The 24,218-nt window shown below is 46.4% G+C and overlaps 1 protein-coding gene across 1 annotated transcript in view; it reads right to left on the bottom strand.

Annotated features, from left to right (window-relative positions):
- The window catches only part of LOC120837931 (TNF receptor-associated factor 6-B), a 55,718-nt gene extending 31,832 nt beyond the window's left edge, over window positions 1–23,886 (bottom strand). Inside the window, exons 1-2 of the mRNA XM_040207579.1 lie at window positions 23,823–23,886; window positions 3,305–3,394 (exon numbers count right to left, since the gene is read on the bottom strand). Coding sequence (XP_040063513.1) covers window positions 3,305–3,325 — 21 coding nt within the window. The 5' untranslated portion in view covers window positions 3,326–3,394; window positions 23,823–23,886. The remainder of the gene's footprint in view (window positions 1–3,304; window positions 3,395–23,822) is intronic.
- Window positions 23,887–24,218: the final 332 nt, after the last annotated feature.

Here is a 24,218-nt window from a genome sequence, read left to right as displayed (position 1 = left end):
TTGCCTCGTGTCCATAGCTTGTTGTGCAGCTAGGTTCTCGCGGCTCTGGACTTCAACTCTCAAAAAGGCAAGCAGTCGTGAGAATAGTGTCACGATACCTCGTTCAGTGGTGCTTGTCTCCGTCGGTCGTTCCTGAGAGTCCTCGGATCCGGTGGACATCCCTCCGGCTGAAGCGTCCAGCGTCGACACGTCCGATGCTTGCTCGTTCACGATCGTTCTGTTAAAATCCAGCAGGATTTCTTTTGGCAGCGTACGCTGAACCACTGGAAACAAAAGAGCACCGAAGGTCTGATGCTTCTGTCCGAGTGCCTCCAGTCCTCGGAGATGGGAGATGATGGTGTCGTAGAGTCGACGGAGACCCCGGACGTCGTCGGCGTCTCGCACTGGCTGTAGATCTAGGAGCTTCCGCATGTGTGTCTGAACGAGGACGTCCTCATTTCCGAAGCGTTTCTTCAGCAGAAGCACGGCGTCCTCGTAGCACCGTGATGTGGGAGGCAAACCCCTGATGGCACTTGACGCCTCGCCGGTCACCGCAGCCCTGAGGTACCCGAACTTGTCCAAAGTCGTTAGCTGGTCGTTGGTGTGTATTACTTGCTCGAACTGCTCCCAGAACTCTTGCCAAGAGATGCTTTTGCCGTCGAACTTGTGTAGCTCGAGCTTCGGGAGCTTCACTCGGCAGGCAGTCGTTGTCGCGTTTCCGTTGTTGCTCATCGGCGATGAATCCAAATTTCGTGGTGCACTTGCTCGGACTTCCTTCAACTCTTCTTGAAGTGTTGCAATACAGGTGACGACCCGATCATTGTATTCAATTGTTCGCACAAAGTTTTGCTCGGCTTCTCCTTCCGGCACTAGTGGCTCGATGGCGGCGTCCACCTCGTTCAGTTGTGCTTGGAGGGCGCCAAGCCTTGCGGAGGAGATGCTGAGGTTCTTTTCGTTTTTCTCGTTGCTTTCGATGTACGAATCAATTTCAGAAAGGAGTTTGGTCACCTGTGTTCGCAGTGCAGTTCGTTTCCCCTTGAGTCGTTCCATGATCCGGAGCTCGTTTCCTCAGCCGTTGGCGAATCCAAGATGGCTCCTGCCTTCTTCTCGTTGGCGAATCCAAGATGGCTATCCAAGATGGCTCCTGCCTTCTTCTCGTTCGTCGTTTTCACTTTTCAGTCGTTGGATGTTCTGCGTTGAAGTCATGTCCTAATTTCCTTCATCCCGGGTTTCGGCACCAACTTTTTAACAGTGTGGAATTAGGGAAAGGACTCGTTGGTTTTTAGAATAACAGAACATGGTTTATTGATATTGAAAACTAATTTAAGTAAAGTTAGAGAAGGCACGTCCTCCTTCGACTGTCGTTGCAACAAGAAGGGAGAAGTCGCCCCCACCAAGCGTTGGTCCAAGAGGGGGGCTCGTCGTTTATAACCCCACGATGGGGCGCGCTCTCCCCGCGGCTCTCCGTCCCTCTCCCCGGTTTCCCGGAAAGGGGCTGGTGCCTCGGTTTCTGCTCGTCTTCGAAGTCGCTCTTCCTTCCCTCTTCCCGTCTCGGGCATCTCCACGTTTTCTTATTTTTATTTTACAACAGTTATCGCGCCTGCCTCCCACGCGAAAAGCCAGAGTTCGATTCCTGGGAGCGCCGCATCTTTTGTTATTCTTGCAATTTAGTTTTCTGGTAGATTCGAGAATAATTTGGCGTATTCGAAGTCCGAATGTTCTACGCATCGAACATTCTACGCCGATTATTCCAATAGCTCACGCATGTACATAAAGGGCGCCGCGTGGCGAACCGGACTGTGTTTCGCCCCAGCGTTCGACTCTGCTGCTACGCCGACTTCGACGCCTGCGACGCTCCGCTATTATCTTTTGTACCCTTTTATTTTTGGCACAAGTTCGCCTCCATGAAACGTTCATTTCTTCCTGTTTATTTATTCATTTGTCATTCGTGACCATATGGTGTAGTTATAGTTGAATTCGCAAAAGAGAAGCGAAGATATAAGCACACTTTCCCATCGTGCAGTGAAGTGGTTTAATTTTTGCGTTTCGTTTTTGTCAGTTGGCCTGTTGTAGGTGGCGGTACCTTCATGCGTCTTTGGCGAATATGTCGACGGCACACAGCCGAGGTAGTGACAATGCCACTGAAATTTCTCCGCTACTCTTTTATGGCTCATTGTGGGTCAAGCTTGAGGTACTCTTTTTGCTCGCACTTTTTAAATCGGGAGAAAAATGAAAACACTGATCGTATAATATCTCAAAAATAATGAGCGTGTCACAAGTTATTTAATTTGGTCTGGCCTCTAATATTAATTACAATCATGACTGCAAATGCAAAATGGCCCAAAAAAAGCAAGACTCAAAATTTTTTCATCAACGTATTTTAGTTAATTTGCGTTCCGATCATGATCCTTTCCTTCGCCCTTAATATCCGCAATGAAGGCGGCATCCACATACCTGTAACGCTACATGTTTTTGTAAAAAGAATTGTTTTCATTATAAAACAAAAGCACCCTGCATACGTGCAGGGTGCGTTAACCAAACTCTTTCGTTTCACATGTCTATCTGACTCGTCAACACCGCGAATATGTTTTTCTTCGTATGGCCCCTTTGCAGGCGACTTAAAAATAACGAATCTGAATCACAAAGTATGCATATGCTTATTTTCTAGAAAGAAAAAACGTATTTTTGTTTTCTTTTTATAAATACTGAAATTTAACAAATTTTTGGAATACCATCTGGGGGAGATATTTATCCCTAAATCTAAATTGGCTGCCGTGAAAACGGCCAATAAACATAACACCAAAGGCAACATTAAAATTTTCCTTCTCTCTCTGTTGGTACGACGTCACATGTTACATAACTAGCAAGTCGGCCAGGCAAACAAAAAAAAAAACAATTTTTGCATTTTTTTTTTGCTGGTGTGGTTTTAATTAGCATTCATTTCACGCCATTAAAATTGTTGTAACTTGACGGGAACAAGCTGTAACACCCCCGTATCACAGCACAATACATGTTTTCATTGTTGCCAGTAAATCGTCCTATAGCTTCTCAGATCAAATTTGGTACCTCAATAACTTTGCGGAAGAAAACATTAATGTGACTTGTAATTTTATGTTTCTAGTGCAGACGTGTCCATTATGGTGTTAAAACAATTTTTGAGGCAAATCAGTGAATATCAAAATTTCAGTTGTGATAAATAAAAAATCTTCAGCCGGACACTGGTTCTGTGGTATCAGTTTTCATTAATTTAGTGTAGTTGTTTTGCAGAAGTTCCTAGGTTTCTTGCGCCAAATATTAAAGACATGTAGGTATTGAAATTCCCTACCTCTATCACTCCCAGCTTCATTTCCTCCTCACAGATGGGGCAAAGTCCCAGCAGGTGTATTGCCACATAGTTGGTGAAGGGAGGAGCAGCCTTAAGTTGAAAAAATATGTTATATATATATATATATATATATAGAGAGAGAGAGAGAGAGAGAGAAATTACGTTTTATCCAGGAGTTTTGCTTATGTTGGATAAATTACAAGTAAAAATCATACACGTTTTAATCGATATAACAAAAAAAGTGTGCAAAGTGTTGTAAAAATGGCACAGACAATAAAAGCTACATGCAACGAATATTACGCTTAGAAAATGCAATCAATATAGAGGGTGTTACACGAAAGGTGGACGAATTCGATATTGTAAAAACTACGCATCGCACCAAAAAAAAAGGCTTGTATCATTTTCGTTGTTGGCCAGGGGCGTATTGAGGAAAATTATTAAAGTTCAAGATAATTAAATTGTCAATTATTTTAGCGTAATTAATTTCTTGAAATATTGAGTTTAAGGGCATGGTTTCAATTGGAATATTGCTGAGCATCATCCAAAAACACTAAATCAACAAGTTGCAGAACGATAGAAGGAATTTGCGGTAGTCTACGGCTTCCTGAAAAACCGCACAACTTTGATTGGTTTTTAATTTTTGGTTTGCAATCGGAGCTCTTCTCGGCGCCGACGGCACCGACCCCCGTGGAAAAATAGTGCAGCTAACCTCTGCTGCGTTGCGCAAGAAGAGCGGAGCAGAGGTTGGTTGCACTATTTCTCCACGAGGTACGGCGTCGTTGGTGCCGAGAAGTCCTACGATTGGAAACCGAAACTTAAAAACCACTCTAAGTTGTGAGGTTTTTCCAGACATGTACAAATTACGTGATCAGAAATGATAGTTAAGTTACTGAGTATCGACGTCAAAAGTAATTGGAGTAGAGCAGAAATTACGCATTTGTAATAGTAATTGAGTAAACTACTAACTACTGTGGAAAAGTAGCAAGTACTTTGAAGTTACTTTCGAAGTTACTTTTTATATATTTTTGGTAGCGAAATGAGCAGCAGTTTTGATCCGCGAAAACCCTTGCGAGCCTAAAATAAATGCAGTCATTTTATGGCTGGCGTTTTCACCAAAGTAGTTTATTCGCTCGCAGAAGCAATTGACTTTCAAAGTTCTTGATAGAAAAGTTTTCCCCTTTTCCTCCTAAAGACGTCCGCAGCCAAGCTAAAAAGACGTTCCACCGTTGCGCTGGATAGAGCGGCTGCGTTGAATTTGAAAAGCAGGCTGTGCAGGGTCGGGTAAGCGACTGTCGGCATCTTTGGTGTCCATGACGAAACATATGTGAGGTTTACCTCGGCCTGGAGGATATTTTTTAACAAACTCCCCTCTTTTTTTTATTTTTTCTGCGGCAAATTTAGATTGTTATGACTGGCCCCTGTTTATTTCCACGACGTTTGAATAGTCCGCTGAGCGAGTGCACCTGACCGTCAAGGGTTCAAAACTCGCGCCACGACGATGAGATCATCCGGACGACTGCGCCTCTCGTTGCAGTGCTAGTGCTACGTTACTGAAAACAAATTGCATTGGTTTAACAGAAGATGAAACGATGTACACTCACGCCGCTGACGCCGGGTTTAACAAAAGGATCCCAAGGGAGTCTCGCAATCCTCGCCGGTGACTACGGTATCCTGACGCGCCTGAAGAGAAGGTTGCCCTGGCGTGGAAGGTCGGAAGGACGCGAGGGATTACGTGAGCAAGCATCGTCGCTCGTGTAGTTGCATCTGGAAGCGGGAACGTGCTCCCATGAACGGATTATCCGTGTCTGCATTTGTGCGCGGGAGAGTCCGGCCTAGCGAGGGAGTATGCGCTGACGACGAGGCAACCATGGGAAAGGGCGCCCAGCTGCGAGGTCATTCCACTGGCGTCTACCGTGGAACCCCCCAACCGCTTGAGGCAGAACTCACTGAAGGCAGACTTCGTCTTTATTATTGACGTAGGTCAATACCCGACCAAAGCTTGTTAAACATCTCTTCCTGCTTTCATGCGTGCCGGTGTTATGTTCTGGCCGCTCGTCGCCACCTTGGCCCAAAGACGCCTATGGCCACGTTTACATGAATGCGACTGCAGCGCATCAGATCCAGTTAACAAATCGAATCGGTCCATGTAAACAACTCGGATCGGATTGGATCGGATCCGATTCGATTTGCTGGGGCGGGGTGGTTTGAGAAGGTCAATCCGAATCGAGACTCTCCATGTATGCGCTAGCGGATCGGATCGAGTGCTCGAGCGAGGGATTACGGGAGCCAGAGATGGCCAGTATTTCAAGTACAAGTATTTGAAGTACGTATTTAAAATATTTTGTTTATTTTGCATTTTTATTTAATTACAAATTGGGTAATGTATTTAATCTGTATATTTAAATACTAAAACGTGGGTATTTCAAAGACAATTGTAATTAAATACAATTTTGTGGGCAAAAATACATCCCTCAAATGTAGTGTCCCTGTCCAGAGCAGGCAGAAAGCTACGTTTTGCACCGAATGCAGTGCCTCTCAATCAAGCACGAGCGTTTAATGACTTTGTGATTACGGTGCTTGAATTGGATTGGGGTTTTATGGCGCAAGGGCTGCTGAGGCCAATGAGCGCCAAAGAAGGAAACTATTGAATTGAGGGTAAGCGTGAAGAAAGGACTCTAGTGCTCAGAGTTAAAAATAAAGAAATGAGACATAAAACTGGATTAAATCACAAACAACAATGGGCATGAGTGAGAAACTTTAAAATTCACAATTGATGTAGAAAACCAATAGCATCTAAAAACTTAAAAACCTGCTTGTAAGCCACGAATGGTTCATCACCCAACAACAACATTTGGTGTAAGGGACTGTGATTTCTGTACAACTGTGCAAAGTGAGATTTGCGTTCCCGTTCGTAGAAAGGGCACTTAATTCAAAAATGGAGAACACTTAGAGGTTTATCGCATTGTTCACACAATGGGGCATCCTCCTTACGGAGCAGGTAGCCATGAGTCAGATGCGTGTGGCCAATGCGCAAACGACACAGTATTACTTCATAAAACCGTTCTCGGTGTCGGGCACTTGCCCATTCACCCAGGTTTGGCTTAATGAGATGCAGCTTGTTGTAGATCTCTTCATTCCACTCGGCTTGCCATTGGGCTTGTATGCAAGACCTTACAAAGAGCGGTAGTCCACGTAGGGGATCCCTTTTATGTCTACCTCCCTGCTGACGCATGTGCGAGCAGCACGGTCGGCCGCCTCATTGCCTGGGATACCAACATGGCTGGGAATCCAGCAAAAGACAATGGTGCAATGCTTTCTAGCTGCCGCAATAACTTTCTTCTGAACTTCAACAACAAGGGAGTTCCTTGCAGGCAGCAGGGAAGAGATGGCTCGCAAGACACTAAGAGAGTCCGTGAAAACTACTGCCAGCGGTATCCTGTGGCGGGCTATGTGTTCCGTATCCAGCAGGAGGCCATACAGCTCCGCTGTCAAATGGTAGCGGCAGTGTTCATCCGCCTTACAACTTCCACTGAAGAGCCAATGACAGAGCAGCCAACAAAGGTCTCAGATCTTGTTCCATTAGTATAGAACTTTGTATGATCTCCATACAATTGAGCCAGTTCATAAAATTCTTGCAGAAGCACTGCACTTGGAGTGTTTTTCTTGTTATACTGTGCAAGATACAGGTTGCAGTGTATGTCAGGGTGCTCCCAAGGTGCTATCATGCCAGGAAATTCTAGTACCTGGGATGCCACATCAAATCCGACAGACTCGGCCAATGTCTTCAGTCGCATACTGAACAGAGGGATCACGCTAGGTTTTGCAAGAAAGAGTCGTTCCGAGCGTGTTTCTTGAACAACTTCTCGAGTAGGGTGCTGGAGGACAGGTAGGATGCGAAGAGAGTACATCATGCCCAATGTGAATCTAAGTCTCTCGAGGCAGCACTCCTTAGCCTCTGCATATAGACTGGGGACAGGGGATGTACGAAACGCACCTGTAGCCAACCGAAGCCCAAGATGATGAATGGGATCCAACATCTTGAGAACAGACTGTCTGGCAGACACATAAACAAAGCAGCCATAGTCTAGTCGGGAGCATACCAAAAAAGATAGATCCGCAGGTGGCACAATCGATCTGAGCCCTAAGACCGGTGCGAGAGAACTTTAAGGATATTGAGAGATTTGTGAGCTCTCAATTTCAGGCTTTTTACATGAGCAATAAAATTCAGTTTACTATCAAACGTAAGACCCAAAAATTTGTGCTGAGGTTGGACACTAACATTACTATTGTAGATTGTTAGGGATAGTTCAAGAAGGATTCCGCGTTTGCGGCTGAAGCAAACACATGCAGTCTTCTCAGGAGAGAACTTAAACCCATTACTGTCAGCCCACTTAGTAAGCTTGTTGATGCCTAGCTGAACCCTGCGTTCACAGACTGAGAGGTTACAGGAGGAAACTGAAATTTGTAAATCATCGACGTAAAGAGAGTACTGAGCCGACGGAGGGATTACTGAAGCAGAGGAGTTCATTTTAACTATAAACAAGGTGCCAATTAGCACTCCCCCCAGTGGCACTCCATTTTCCTGCAGAAATTCACGGGAGAGTGTGTTTCCCAGCTGGACTCGAAAGGTGCGCTTGTCTAAATAGCTCTGAATTGCACGAAGCATGCGACCACGTAGTCCGAGGTCAAACAGGTCCCTCAAAATGCCAAAGCGCCAAGGCGTGTCGTACGCTTTCTTGAGATCGAAGAACACGGAGAGGCAGTGCTGCCCTTGCGCAAAGGCCTCACGCACAACTGTTTCGAGACGGACCAGGTGGTCGACTGTAGACCTTGATGAACGATAACCGCACTGAAATTTGTCGAGTACCTTACCATGCTCCAAATAGTACATTAGTCTACGATTAATCATTCGCTCCAGTGTCTTACAGAGACAGGTGATAGGAGCAATGGGCCTATAACTGGAAGCACAAGAAGCATCCCTACCAGCCTTCCAAAGTGGAAGGACATATGTTAGCTTCCAAGATGAAGAGAAATAGCCCTCCTGCCATATGCGGTTATAAAGATATAAAATGACATCGAGTGTAGAAGGATGAAGGTGCTGTCGCATTGGAGCTGAGGGATTTGTGTTATGAAGAACTGCGAGGAGCTCGTGCAAGCTGAATGTAGCATTATCACCTGCTGAGGTTTTCAAGGGATTGCTCTCAGCCTTCAGCTTGTGTCGAAGGAAAGTAGATGAATAATGATGTGAACTGGATATATATTCAAAATGTTCTCCAAAAATATCAGCTTGTTCCTCGAGTGTGTCTAGGCATGTTCCATTCCTAAAAAGCAGGGGGATTTTAAATGCATGATAGGAATTATTGATCTTTTGTATTTGATCCCAGACCCCCTTAGGGGAGGTACTGCTATTTATAGTGGAAGCATAGCCTTGCCAACTTTTCCGTTTAACTTTTCTTTGGACGTAGCGTGCACGGGCCTTCATTTTCCGAAATGATATGAGGTTATCTCTAGTGGGGTATCGTCTCAGAATACCCCAAGCCCGATTTTGTTTCTTGCGTCTCTCTTTACATTCCGAATTCCACCAGGGCTTTGGCCTCCTAGGAAGAAATTGAGATGTCTGTGGGATGGACAACTTGGCTGCTGTGATAATGCGCTCGGTTAAAAGATGATTGAGTTCGTCAATTGTGAGACTTTCGAGACGAGAATATGCTAAAAGCGATGCCTGCTTGAAAAGGCCCCAATCAGCCTTGTCAAGCTTCCAACGAGGCGGGCGTGTATGAATTAAAGGAGGGGCTGCGCTACAGGTTAAAAGAGTAGGAAAATGATCGCTTCCACGGGGATTGGAATCCACACTCCAGGAAAAATCTGGAAGTAAAATAGCAGAACCAATTGAAAGGGTGATGGAAGTTGATGACAAAGATGATGGACTAAAATAGGTTGGCTGGCCCATATTGAAAAGACAGAGACTTCGTGTGGTTAATCTGACTCAACAATTTTTCCTCTGACATCCTGACGTGTGCTCCCCCATAAAGGGTTGTGACAATTAAAATCGCCCATCAAAAGGAAAGGCTCTGGAAGCTGGTCTAACAGCGAGTTAAAATCTGAACATTTCAAGGTGAAAGAAGGTGGTAAATATAAAGAGCATACTGTCAGAGCTTTATGATGCATGAACCGAACTGCCACTGCTTCAAGTGGTGGGGACAGTGGAACCTCTGTGCAAGGAGCGTCTCTCGGGAGGACCACCGCAACTCCACCAGAAGAATTGCCCGAGCCCGGGCGGTCCTTCCCGAAAACCTGGTAACGTCTCAGAAAATTAGTGCGACTGGGACTCAAATGAGTCTCTTGCAAGCACAGCGCTCATGGCTTGTGCTCCTCCAGAAGATGCTCTACATCGTCCAGGTTTCTTAGAAGGCCAAGGCAGTTCCACTGTACGAGTATTGAAGCCATTTTAGGGACAAAAACTGGAGCACATGGAAAGGTGAGTCAGTTGCTTCACTTCAAAAGAATTACGTTTTTTTTTTTTTTTTTTTTTTTTTTTCTTAGTAGTCTACCACTCCATCTCGTCCTGGTCAGGACACGGAGTCGACGAGGGGGCAGACAAGGCAGCGCTACTGTTTTTCTGAGCCTTGCAGGCAGACTTGCCTGCCGGCCTGGGAGGGTTCGTGCCGCGAGGCCCCGATCCGCGGCCACGACCAGAACTGGGTGGAAGGGTGGTTGATGAACTGGGGAGGGGTTCAACACCATCCATCTGTTCCAACTAGTTTCCCGACTAGGGAGCTGCATGCGACCCACGCAGCTCCTTGGTTCCTGGCTTTCTCTCCAGAGACTGAGGCTGAGGTACTTGCTTTTTCTCCTCCATAGGAGTGTGGCCTGTCCTGAGCAGAGGAGTCAGGTGGAGCGCCCTCTCCGCGAGAAGGGTGAGCCTGCTGACCCCTCGCCACCGTCTTGAAAGGGAGGGTGGGCACGGTTATCGCCGGCCCGTCCTTGCCAAGCGGAGCAGCATGCTGCCTCTGTTGTGGGAATGGGGCTTTAGGTCGGCAACCAAGATCTCAGGTTGTCCTTCTCTTGCTTCCAGAGAGGACAGCTTCGGTAGTAGGCAGGATGTGGTCATCTGCAATTTGCGCAGTGTGCCTCTGCCTCGCAACCATCAGACACGCGACCCTCATTTCCCCACCTGGCACATGTCTCCTTCCCAGAAGTTCATCTTCACTGGTGTAAAGAAAGGCTTCTTCAGAGAGGACACCACGGACCGTGTTTAGTGTACGGTGAGGGCTCACGGTGGTCAGTCTGAGGAGCGCTTCGCTTTGCTTTTTAGTGTTTACTTCGACAAGAAGGTCTTTCGAGTGTAGTTTCTTGGCATTGTAAGAAAATCCAACAAGGTTTTCTAGCGTTTTGGCGACAGTGAAGGGTGACATCTTTGCTACAGGTTTTTGCTCGTCCTGTGAGTGAATAACAAAAAACTTTGAAAATGTTTCCACAGTTTCTTTTTCAATGGTCTGTGGTTCTGGACGCTGCCTCTTAGAGGTTCGTCCCGAACCGGGTTTAGGGTTTGCGGAAATCATAAAAGGCGGAGGATGTTCAGAAACTGTGGCGCACCACCCACCATCGAGCCCAAAAAGGAGGTAGGCAGCACCCCATAGCAAGTATGGCTTGGCTGGGTATGCTACACTACCAGTGCTACCAAGTAACTATAACCAAGTGTGGTTCGAGAAAGGTATCGGTCTCCACCCAAGGTTAGCCATTGCCGCCAAAGAAGGTGAGAATGAAAAAGAGAAGAGCAGAAAAAGGAAAAAGAAGGGACGGGATAGTAGAAGAAAAGGCGACTGACTGAATCATCCTGGTCGGGCCAAGCCAGGACACCCGTCTACGGGAAGCGGGGGCCGAAGTGGTGTGTTGCCTCACCCGGGTGGCTCCGAAGGGTCCAAACCTGTTCCGGGCTCGGCTCAACCACCAGGATGCCCTTTTCCCCGAACACGGGAAAACCACACACAGCCAGACGTGGGCCGGCGAACCCGCATGGCTTGGGGTCTGTGGAGACGCCACTCTCCAAACAACTGCTTTCACAGGTGCCCCCTGCGGGGAGTGATTACGGTGCTAGTCCAGAGCAAGAATAGTGACGAAATCGACGTTCACAGGCAGACTGGCTAAATAAGTGCATTGACAACTTGTGATGCTTTCCAGCCTGATTTCCATCCATATTTCTGCCTGGAACATTCTAAATGCACGGTCGTCCATCTTTTCGTAATTGGTGCGAGTTGCAACAATAAAAAATTATCCAGCTAGTGCTGCGCGTCTTCGTCGTCTCGTTCTTTGTTAGTCTATACCAAAATGTAATCGACAAAAAAAGCTGCTTGAAGCTCTGTACTTTTTTCATCTATTACGTCCAAGCTGATTACAATTTTTTCATTATATTTCTATTACGTTACTAGAGCTTCGCACACTAACTCCCGAGTGTGCGATGCAAAATTAATATGAAATGCCCAGAAACCCGTTGCAGGTGCCCTGAAGTCGCTGACGCAAATTTTGAGGAATGTATTTGGAAAAGTATTTGGAGGAGACCAAATACATTTGGTTGTATTTGTATCTTGTACTTAAATGCTTTTTAGGAAATATAATTAGATTTGTAATTAAATACATTTTTGACGAAGTATTTTGTATTTGTATTTCGATACATGTTTGCATGTATTTTGCCCATACCTGACGGGAGCTTTGCTCTGCATGCCGCTAGGCAAACCGGACACCTCGGAAACAATCTGAAGGTCACGAGGTTTGCGTTGTGATCCTTCGACACGAGATGCCGCTACTGGTCGATCCGAATCCATGTAAACATAGTAGTTGGAGTGGATCCGATTCGCTAACTGGATCCGATGCGCTGCTGTCGCATCCATGTAAACATGACCTGTGATGCAGTTTCTACGGCTGCCGAGTATAAGTGCGTAAAAACGGAATGTGAGGGGGCCCCTTGTTGGGGATTACCACTTCATCTGCCTACGTCTCATTTATTTCAGCCCTCAAACTTTTGTGATGAGAAAAATTAGCACTAGATTTCGGAAGCTGTTAGTAACTTGAATAGAAGTTACCTAAAAAAAACGTAGTTAAATGAAACTACTAATTACCACCCAAATAGAGTTGTAAATGAAAGTTACCAAATTACTTGGAAAAGTAGTTAAACTACAGTAGTTTGAGTAGAGTAGTTTAACTACGTCCACGTCTGGGTTTTTCAGAAAGCCGTAAAATAATGCTCGTGCCTTCTATCGTTCTGCTATTTGCTGATTTAGTGTTTTTCGATGATGCTCAGCATGATTCTAATTGAAACAATGGCCTTAAGTTCAGTATTTAGAAAGAACTTAATTACGCGAAAATAATTAACAATCTTTTTATCCCGAACTTTAATAAACTTCCTAAATAGGCCCCTGGCCTATAGGAATAAAACGACACAAGCCACGTTTGGGAGCGATGCGTAGTTTTCGCCATATCAAATGTGTCCACTTTTCATGAAAGAACTTGTATCCAATAAGTGTGCATAAAAAGAAAGAGGGCTCAAAGCAGGTAACTGGCAACTTATTTCCCGATGCGAAAAGAATTACCAAATACGCTAATTTTTTTAAAACATGATGCAAGCCTGTTTGTCAGACCGTTTTGTTTGATAGAGCGTGCACTCCCTACAATCTTGCGGAGAAATTGTCACAAAATTTCTCGCTAAATTTAGCAGTAGAATGTTGGTAAGTGTTTAGCGGGGAAGTTTCCCCTCCCCCTTCGAACCCTCCACTTCTCCTCTCCTGCTCCCAACCCATTTATCGGAATATTTTCGCTTAACTTCCCGCTACATTTAGCGAAACTATATCCGCATAATTTAGCGGGGTTATATTCCCGCTAAATTTACCGGGAAATTTTCGCTTAATTTAGCGGGAAATTTAGCAAAAGTTCTACGCTAAATGGGAGGAAAGCAGGAGAGGAGGGTTCGAAGGAGGAGGGGGGTGCATACCCTCCCCTCCGCATCCTCCCCTCCTCCTCCTCAAGAGTTGTGCTCTCATTCGGCTTTACAGAGTTTCGTAAACGTGTTTCAGTTTTTTTTTTAAACAAATACGGAATCTTGGGGTTCATATTTATGGTTACATTTTTTAAAAAAAGTAGTTGTTTACTTTTGTTAGGGTGGAAAGGGGACAAATGCATTCAAGAGACAGACATCTTCAAAATGTACGCATTTAGGAACAATATGGCACGATATGTTATGCATTCAAAAACTTTATCCTCGGCATTGGACGCTCTTTTTTGCGCTAAATATCAAATAAAAGTGCTCACTTGTTTAGGGCTTGTGCTAACACCACATTTGAGGCAGTCATAACCTTTGCAATATTCTTTGCACTCCAGACAGAGTCGATGGTAGAAGCAACGAAGATAGTATACTTCCTTTGGAATACAATTGCAGTGATCACATTCGGCCTCGTTTAGTGCGCCATGTGAAGACCTGAAGTAGCAACCTTCAAGCCACAAGAATCCTTTCACTTCACGAAATTTTTTGTCCAGACTGAAAAAAGGATGTTATTTAGCATTTTTAGAGGTAAACAGAAAACACAAATTAAAAAAAAAGTTAAGTCTTGGTTATGTGGCCTTAAGAGATATTTAGATGACAGTAGTCTTCAATATGAAGAAGTTTCGGAAACAGTAATATTTCAGTCACCAATATACTCACTATCTATGGTGTCTTAGAAAAATAGAGCAACAAAACGGCGGCAGTCAGAGTATTGATTTCATTCTACTTCTGTCGGCGACTCCGTGCTCTAAAATAATTCAACAATTTCTGGAGCACTGTGTTTCGAGCAAAACAAAGTTTTCGCGTTGCTCTTCAAAAATATGTACACTTTACATTTATTTCTTACGAGCTTGTCCAACCTTAGAACGATGTATGTGCCACTGAAGTGGTGTTTAACTCTGTTATAAACAGACAAACTACACCACGCACGAGCGCGCGCTTGCCGAGGTGAGGGTTTCCACCGGCGCACCGCCACGCCAACCAGGATCACACGCAGGACGCCGCCGCGTCTGCTGCAAGAGGGACGGTCGTTGTCCGGTCCGGAATACTTGGAAGGTTAAAATAAGATACTGCTTTACTTTACTACGGAAGCAGAGCCGACAGAGTTACCTAACTATAAATGTCCCTTAACCGCCTTATGTTCCTGCATTCAAAACTTCTCAAAAATAATTACAATGCAGTTACTTAAGAAAACTGTGAAGTGAAACAAAAAAATTAAGGGCTCAATATTTTTATTTGTGAATTCTTCCACTATTTTTTCTTTACAGTATTTACACGATTAGGCGCAATTTAGGGGATAGCGTTGCTCTTGGCCTTGCCCCGTGCTTCAAAACGAAGCATCCTTTCTCGGCTTGCATTGGTTGCAGAGATGATAGACATATGAAAAGTTCGTTGTAAATTTGTTCCTCCGTGCCGTAATAGTAATTATATCGACAATATATTTTATGTTTTATAAACAAATAAACTAGATAGAGCTATTATTGTTTTCAAACATATCCCGAGAGTATATATTTCTGCTTCGGCCACTTCGGCTTCAAGCGATAAGGAAGATGGCAGCGTTTGCTGCGTACACTCTCGTTGAGCTCGTTTATTTTTTATGAGTGCGAGTCGTTCTGCGTTCACCGAGGTTCTTAGAGGAAGATCTCCTCAACCGACCTAGTTTGATGCAAACAACAGTTGGATGTGCACTCCTTCGGAAGCGCTGGGTGGGTGGGTGATTGGGCTTGTGCTGGATAGTGTCACCTAGCGTCCCACGTCAACTATGTTGCTTTATCTGGCTTAATGGACTTTTTCCGAGAAGCGTTCTGCGCACGCGCGAGCGCCCGATGCCAAGCGGCGGAAGTCGGAACGAAAAATCGAGGAAATTGGGAAGGAGGCTGTATATCAGCGAGTAGAACACGTAACTGCAGCATATATAATTGTGTTACACAAAAAAAGAACGTCGACGGAAAGGAAAACACGACGTTTGGGTGGACGCCACAGATGCCCCTCTTTAAAGTCGCGTTGGGCAGGCGCCGCTGCTCAGAGAGCGAAGAAACTGGTAGCGTAGCTCGCATTATTGATTGGTAGCGCAGGTAGGTCACTTCTTCGATTTTTAGTTCGTGCAGCCACCGCCTGGTGCCGTCGGTATGTGGAAAAGGTCCATTTGTTCCCTTGCATGTGTTGGTGCTGAATAAAGATGTCGGTTCCCGTAAAAGCGGCCCCGCTACTTAGTGAATTGGGCAACCGTTCCGATTGGAACCTCGGTTTAATAACCCAGAAGGTACCTACCTACAAAGATAATAATTTGCGAGCCATGCGGCTGAAAAAGTCGGGCGTTATTGTGTCCATGTTCCCGTCATTTCGCTTTGAAAAGCTAGTAGCTCATGTGTTTCAGTGCACCTGGCCTACCAAAGCGAATATTTTTACGTCACATGTTAATTGTGCGTTATGACGCTCACCCACCTTGCTCGCAAATGTCATGTGAAAACAAAAAAGAAAAACAAGAACAGTATAGCAGGAAAGACAAAGTATATATTTTCTTGATTTTTTTAGTCCTCTCTGTTTATATTGTCGCGAAGTTTTGCTCGCGCAAGTTTTTAGTCTAGCTTCACTTTATATTTTTTGCTTCTCCGAGAGTTTTTTCCGTCTACACGGGACGACTCATGGATTCCACCGGAGTCGGGAGGCCTCGAATGGGGGCGAACGTGAACGCTGTAACGCTACACTTAGTTTATAGAACCCCGTGTTGGAAACGTTTTGTCTTGTGTATGTTGGCATTTGGGCTCGCTACATCGGAGGTGGTTTTGCGCTGTGTATGTGTAACTTCTATGTCTACCTACGTATGTGCTTTCTGTTGTTTATGGCTGCTCTTGTGAGCTTCGTTTGGAATGTGCTCTGTCTCGTATATGCGCTTGTTTTTAGAATGTTCGTATTTGCTTTGGGCTTCGAGCCTTTTGATTGGTGCTAAGAAAACCCCTCTTGATTGGTCCTTCCAAAACCTTCTCATTGGTGGACTGGAGGACCCCAGAATGCTGCTGAACCCAATATAAGCGGCCACCGAGGGACCTTCGGATACGGGTGGACAACGACTGGAAATGCGACCGACCAGCAGCGCCACATGCAATGTGCCCTGGACATAGTCACCACGTTCACCTGCAACTCCGGATTCGAACTTTCCAAAGACAAGACATTGTATATGGTCATCCCCGCCAAACGCAGGAGTTCCAGCACCGACATGCAGCTTTGCGTAGAAGGTACCCCCATCACACCAACAGATAATATCAAGTTTCTGGGCGTCCCCTTTAATAAGAACAGAAGGGCATCCACGTGGATTACGCAAGTCAAGAAACATTGGAAGGACGGCCTGAACCTCCTCAGAGCAATTACCAGCAAAGATTGGGGAGCTCAAGAGGACCTACTACGCCATCTCGTGCGCACGCTCCTTGTCTCCAGGGTGGTGTACGGCCTGAACTTGCTCCGCCTCACTCGGAAGCAAGGGGCTGCACTCGTCACCATGAATCGAGCGGCGATGAGGATCGTCACCGGTCTCCCTCGCTTCACGCGGGTGGAGCAACTCGAGTGCGGCGCTAATGAACACCATCCGAGATATTGCGGGCGAAATGCGCATTAGCCAAGCCCAGCGCAGACTCCACAAGGAAGAATTATCCTAAGCAAGAGTGGGCGCGCCCGTCTCATCGAAGGACCACTGATGCCGACACCTCCGCTTCCGTGGGAGACGGAGGCGGTCGTCGTTGCCAAACCAATACCCAGAAACCAAGGGCACAACGCGCCGGAACGGCGGGTCACCCAGGCCTCTATCCATTTGGCTGAGGTCGGCGGGCTGGAAGGGCACGTAGAGGTGTTCTACACCGACGCGGCGCGCTCAGAGACCGGCCGCACGGCCATCGCCTGGCACTCCCCCGCAAGACGCGACACGCAGCAGCAGCTTACAGAAACCACCCGGAGCGTCTGCTCCGCGGAACTACGGGCGATCCTCATGGCGGTGAGGGCGGCCACTCTACAGCGAACCAACGTCACGGAAACGCGAATTTACACGGATTCTCAAGAGGCGCTCCGAGAATTACGCCGGACTGACACATGCAACCCTGCTATTGCGGAAATTCGAGCAATGGTGCGCCAGGCGAAGGCGCATCAAACCATCAGCGTTACGTGGCTCCCAGGCCACGAAGGCATCCCGGGGAACGAGCGGGCGAATGGGGCCGCGAGGGCAGCGCTACAAGCAAGATCGCTCTCACAAGGCCCGGTTCCCTCGTCTGTTCAGCGGGATGTGCCCCAGGACGACTTCGATCTCTCGAAGGTGAAGCGCACAGAGAACACCGCACGCAAGGCGCGCCTCGCCGCGCTTCTACCGCCCAACCCTCATCCGATCCCGCGCGGCTTTCCACGGTGGGAGCGGGTGGCACTAAACCGGCTACAAACAAGAACTATGATGACACCAGTATGGCTGCCAAGGTTACACCACCCAGCGGATCCACAAGACATCGGCCCCGATCCAAACTGCACACAGTGCGGCGTCCCGGCCACCTGCTCCCATATTGTGTGGGAGTGTGCTGGATACGCGCAAGCGCGAAAGGCCGCGATTTACGACCTCCCAGGAACCTTGCGCCCCCGCTCCTTTTTGGAGTGGACTCATCCGAACACTACCGTGAACGCGGAACAGAAACTCATTTATGCATCACTCATCGACTTCCTCCGATCCTCCGGGGTCGGTAGGTTCATCTAATCATCATCACCCATCACTTCCCCCCCTCCCCCCGCCCCCCTCCCTTATCCCCCTGCCTACCTTGAGGCCCTCCAGCCAGAAGGCAGATATTCAATAAACGTATTAACCAACCAACCAACCTTCGGATACCAAGCCTTAGACATCTCCCTGCCTCTGGAAAACCAACCTGCACGTCCGACCTCCCTTCGGCTGTGGAGCCGTCCTCCCGCTAGCTCGCAAACTTGGTCCCCCTTACGGCTGCGGAGGAGTTCGGCTCGCCCGCCTTTGTGTGGAATTGGGTTTGTCGAGTTTGGCTGTGGTCGGGGCCTCCGCTGAGGGTGTGTGGTCAGGGAGGACGGCAGGGAAGGTTTCCTTAGGTTAGGATTATTCCCCCCAACATTCAGTGAAGGATTGGTCCTATCCGTTGCAAAGATTTTATATCTGATCACTTAAATAAACAGTTGTTTGTTAACATTAGTAATCGTTTCATCAACGGAGAAGAGGAGTCATTTATTTTTGTATCGTGACAAAAGTGGTGGAGGTGCGAGGTACGACCTAATTTTCTTCGTTACAATATCTTGGTTTGATTAATACTCGTAGCGACTATGAAGTAAACTTTGGTGCGCTAGATTACAACTAATTACATGGGGGTGAATCTGGTGACGGCATAGTTGGGCAGGGGCTCGCGCATCAGTTCGAGCGTACTCTGTGGCGTCGTGATGTCAACGTCGCCGGTCCGTGCTTGGACATAACCCTCTCGGTAGCTTATTACCGCACATCGATTGACACAGATAGGCGCTTGTATTGAACCTCGTCTTGATCGTGCATGAGGGAAAGCTAGAACGCCGCTTTCGTTTTCGCGTCTACGGAGCGTTGTAGAAGTTTTAGACGGGGGCGGAATAGCAGACGGACGGAGGCGAAAACGGACGCCGACGCGCAGCTTTCTTGTCCGCGTCTCCCAGACACTGCAGACGAGGATAGACGCATGCGAAATGGCAGACGATGCCAGTGGCTGCCCCGAGTCTGCTCGCGCGACTAGCAGGCGGTGCCCAAAGTAGACGCACCGGATGTCGCGAAAGGGATGCACTAGACTTCATAGCGTGTTCTGCCGAGCAGCCAAGCCAATCAAATAGTAATGGGCGGGGCCACTGATATGTGGGCGGGGCTTAGAGTGGGCCGTGACCTCGAACTAAATTGCGCCTAATGGCGTACATACGGTGAAACAAAAATTAGTGGAAGAATTTAAACCGTTTCATGAAGCCCAGATTTACTACAGTGGTAGGAACGAAAGCCTCCGATGTATGACTCGCAGCGAAAACTCGAAGGACAAGAATATCATCCGCATTTTCGCATTGCTAGCCTTGTGACTGCTTCAAGAGTGGAAACGTTAACGGAAACCACGTTTTAGACGTGCTTTAAATCTACCTAAAATTGACTGAACTAGAGGTTTTTGATGACGCTGAGCACTTTTCTAGTCTGAACCATATTTTATTTGCCGTAATTTGCCGTTTGCAATTCCTGGTGTCCACCGTGGCTTTCATTTTTGATCTTAACTTCCTCCTCCCTCCCTCCCTTCCCTTATTTCTAGGAATTCTTAAAAGTTTTTGCTTAAACTCCCGGAATATTTGTGCAGTGTGTCGCCGTCATTCATATCAAGCTCATTCATAAATGCATTCAAAATTAGAAGAAATCGATTTAGAGAGCCTATATTATCCTGCGGCCCTCCCAGAATCGAAACCCATTTTCATATTAAAAACACGGTGAACATTGCAAGACGGCTTTTTTATTATTTTTTTAGGTATATGAATTTATTGAAATCTAAATGTGCACGTACGACTTCACATAGTAGATGACGCCGATAGCCGAAAGCTTTATTAGAAAACACGGGGCTGAATTTGTTTAGGTTTTCTGAGCAAAATATTTAAAGAGGAAGATAGAGGCATTGGGCTAATGTTTCTAGGCATTCAGAAAGTGTAGCTGGTGTAGCAATGAAGCCGAAAGATTTTTTGAGCAATGGCAATTTTTTTTCGAAAAGAGTTTTATCTTAAAATTATATAACTGAAGGTTATGGCGAAAATAAGTGTTTCCAAATGGTTCGTCCGCGGAGAATTGCGATGTACAGATTATTGCTTTGATAAAGAGTAGTTAAAAAAAAAGCGTTCATACTCCGTTTCCTCTTAGATTCCTCCTCGACAAAAAGCTAGTAACAAGACAAACGCAAACGGACAGACTATACACGCAATCTCACGACGCATATCTTCGCGCTTGATTAGCTTATTGGGCAATAACACACGCATAGACAGAGCAATCCTTTCGTTTTGTGTCACCTTCTGAGGGTTAATTGGACCCCATTGGCTCATAGCGTTGATATTGCTCCGACATAAAGATGAAACGGAGCATCGTGCGACTGTAGACCTTTGCGAAAATCGCCTTTTGCGCGCTGCCATCTTCGTCTGCTGGATTGTGGAACGCTTTCTGAGCCTGCGCTGTTCATCTGCTGTGCGGTATATTGGACGCTGGGTGTGCGTCCACATCTGTGGCAGAATAGAGAGTTCTAGTGTTGAGTATAGAAGCAAACGGAAGTGCTGTGTGTTTGCGTTAGCGTTGTCTGCTCCAGCCTGCGCATGCGCGTCGTCGTCATTTGACAATTCAAGACGCAGTTTGAAGCATCCGCGCACGCTCAGCGAGGAATACGCAACGATAACGCAAACGTCCAGTGCTTGCGTTTGCACGTATACGCAATACTAAAACTCACTAATATTTCGCCCTGGTGATAAGCGATGCAAAGGTTCATAGGCCGCGCCTTCCTAAGTTCAATCGCAGCCGACCTTAAGATGTAGCCATTCAAGCAGCGGCAGAAGTGCTACCTCACGGCGCTCCTCGTCTATGCGTGTTAAGTATCACCGACTAAACCGAGCAGGCACAACGAAAGTACCGTGATCCTCCACGTATTTTGTGCGGGACTGGTTCAGTCGGTGATACTTAACACGCGAAGACGAGGAGCTACTGATCTCTATTGTAGTAGGCTGGATCGCGGATCGGGAACCCGTCGGTGTCACCACCGGCGGCCATTGCTTGACACCAGGCTATGCATGCAAGTCTATGGGAAAAACGCACAAAAGTAAAAATATTGAAGCATGTAGTACGCTGTGCATGGAGGCGAGTGTTTGGAGATTGAATCGGTATTTATCAAACGTTCGAAGAACCTACGGCTGGGTTGGAAACTTTGCTCTCGCAGTGATGTAAGCAAAGGAACGTGCCGTCAATGAGACCGTGCTTGGAGAAGCATAGAAGTTGATGAATGACAAACAAGTTCCATCTCGACAGCGGCTTTACGGGAGTGAGCGAATTCCGCGTAACAAAGCCTTAGAGCTTGTCGTCTGCTAAACCCAACTCAACGAAACCGCCACCGACTCCGCGGTAACCCTAGGTAACTCTCGCCTCATTGAGCTGCACCACATCTATCGCCCAGCGGAGTCACTCTCGACCACAAAAAATTTATTTATAAGAACTGCGAGGGCTGTCAGTTTTAATGTTTGTACGCAAGCTACTTGACGGGCTTATCGAAAAGCAGCCAAACGTTTCAGTGCCGACAACTGTTTAGAAACGGGAGAAACGGCACTTTTCTCTTTCTTCCCATAGAGTCCCATGCATTGGCTGGTGTCAATCAATGGCCGCCGGTGGCGACACTCGGCCCCAGCTGCCTAGGCCGCGGTCCGCGATCCAGCCTACTATACAATAGAGATCGGTGCGAGGAGCGCCTTAAGAACGCACTTCTGTCGCTTCATGATTCGATACATCAGATTGTGGCGTCGGATTCGGTCAGACAAAGTGAATGAGACTTGCCGTTTACCTTTGGAGGGCGAAGAGTAATACGCCAAGCTTTCTGTTTTTGGGGAAGGAAACGATCCAGACATTAATATTGTCATTAACAGAGTAAGGAGGCCAGAACTTTTTTTTTTCGTTTTTTTTTCCCGAATGCTTGGCAGTCAGCACCCGCTTGTTGCCTTCCGTTGTGCTCCGGATGCGCGTGCACACTCGAAGTTAACGAGACGCCCAAGTGCCATCGAAGGTAAGACGGCCCAACTCGAAGCCGGACAACTGAAAGACCTGCATACCGTTCGAGTCCTGTCAATGACAAGAGTGTACAGCCGCAATCTACGAGTGCTTGACAAAAATATTTCTTGCATCGCTTGTCAAGTGGTGTGCGGCGAAAATGTTGCCACGGGGAATTCGCTGTTCCCGTGGCTTCAGTCGTTCTTGCCGAAACCAACGCAACTTTTTTAATCATTCTACAGAAAGACTTTCGCGCTTCGTTCAAATTTTTCCTCCATCACGGCTTACAACTAGAGGTTTTCAAAAAACCTGTTTGAAACACGTGCAGCTAAATTTTGCAAAAGAAAACCGCCGTTTGCTATTAGTGATGTCATAAAACATGATATCGTCTTTAAATAAAAGCCGCCGCCTCTTTTTATGCACACTTCAGTGTCATGGATACACATAAGAACAGGAAGGGCCTCAGACCCCCATCCTGGGCTACACCCCAAGTTGGAAAGCAAACGAGAAGCAAAATATAGCTTACGGTCTCGACGCGGAGAGTTCTGCGGTGTTCTGGATTATATTTTGTGGTTTTCTTTTTGGTTTTTTTTGATGGTCACACCTCACTTGGCCGTCAATTTTTAATCTTAGGACTTGAGCTAGGACCAGTGCGCAATCTAGGGCAGATAAGACTGGCTGACGCCTCACACCGACTCACTGTACAGGCAAAATATAGGGGTGAATCGTTATTTTCAAATAAAATGTTTAATACTTTAATGTATGTTTGAACGTTAAATAAGGTTCGAAACTATGATAAAAAATAAAAAATTTGTTAGACTACATTGCTTGGTTTTTATTAGTAATATTTATTTCTGTTTATTTTTGTCTTGGCAATATATTTTTTCTTTGCGTAATAGACAAAATAAAAATACATTCTATATATTGTCTTGGTGCAGTTTCCTTTGTATCTGCCACCATATTGTGACAGACTAGTTGTTCTGGAGCACGAAATAAATAAAGCGCCGATAATATTTTTCTTATCATTATTACATTGGAAGTGACGTAGAGTGACGCACTTGGTCATAAATGCATTCCTGCGTAATGCACAGGGCATAGCTAGAACATCGTATGGGTTCATCAAGGTCCGCTACATGCTAACATACCACTAAGGCTTCTTTTGTCTAACAAATCAATAAGTTAAAAAAAACACTGGAATATTTTAAGAATAGCTTCGATGAATTCATATGGGTTCCCGTCGTTTACATATCTTCTAACACAGTGCGAAGGAAGAACCTATTATACCTGGCAAAACTACTCAATGAAAAATGTCCCCAGCAAAACGTTTTATGATTAAAGGCGGCAAGAGTCGACCACCAATGGCATTTATGCTCCACGAGAGTTTCAGAGGAAAAAAAACAAAAATCGAACTGCAGAGACTCACCGCCCGCTACAGGCTGGTTCAAACAGCTATTACGGAGGCACCATCACAGCCCAACTTTATTATCAGCAGTAACGCACTGAACTTCGATACGACACGTGTTTTGTCACAAGAACGGTGAATGATTCTTCTCTTTTATCTATCTACGCTCGCAGGCCACGCCCAGTACACATATCGTGTGACTATCGTTAAAATCTTGCGACATTAACGAACCACAAACAACCTTTCTTACCCCCTTTCGGAACCCTGACTAAAACTGTATCTCTTCCCGACACGAAAACGTAGAACACAAAAAGTTACTTACGCCTTCGATCGTCCCTTGGAAGCCATTTCAGGCACTGCACGAAACAGAAAGTTGTCTGACGCCGCCACCCTCCTCGATTAACGCTCTTATCAAAGCTGTGATCACGCGAAAGCAAAGGCCGCGGAAGCTAGCTGGATCAACTTAGTTGCGGGCACCGTGGTTGCGGAACTTTCGCATAAACGAACACCCCCTCTCCTCCCAAAGGTCGCCATAGTCGATCGCAGCGTCATCCACAAACTGCGATTCAAAACTGTAATCTTCGGAGACGCTAGAACACCCAAATGGCGGAGCCAGACGTATCGCCTTTCCATTCGCCACCAACTCCTCATTGGCAGACAAGGGGTCTCATGCGCTAAATGTAACTACTTCGCTCGGGGCGAAGCCGTTTCGAGTAGA

Source organism: Ixodes scapularis, unplaced genomic scaffold, assembly GCF_016920785.2.
Source record: "Ixodes scapularis isolate PalLabHiFi unplaced genomic scaffold, ASM1692078v2 PGA_scaffold4__175_contigs__length_147842914, whole genome shotgun sequence".
In the NCBI taxonomy this organism is placed as follows: Eukaryota; Metazoa; Arthropoda; class Arachnida; order Ixodida; family Ixodidae; genus Ixodes; species Ixodes scapularis.
This window is presented reverse-complemented; position numbering and strand designations above follow the sequence as displayed.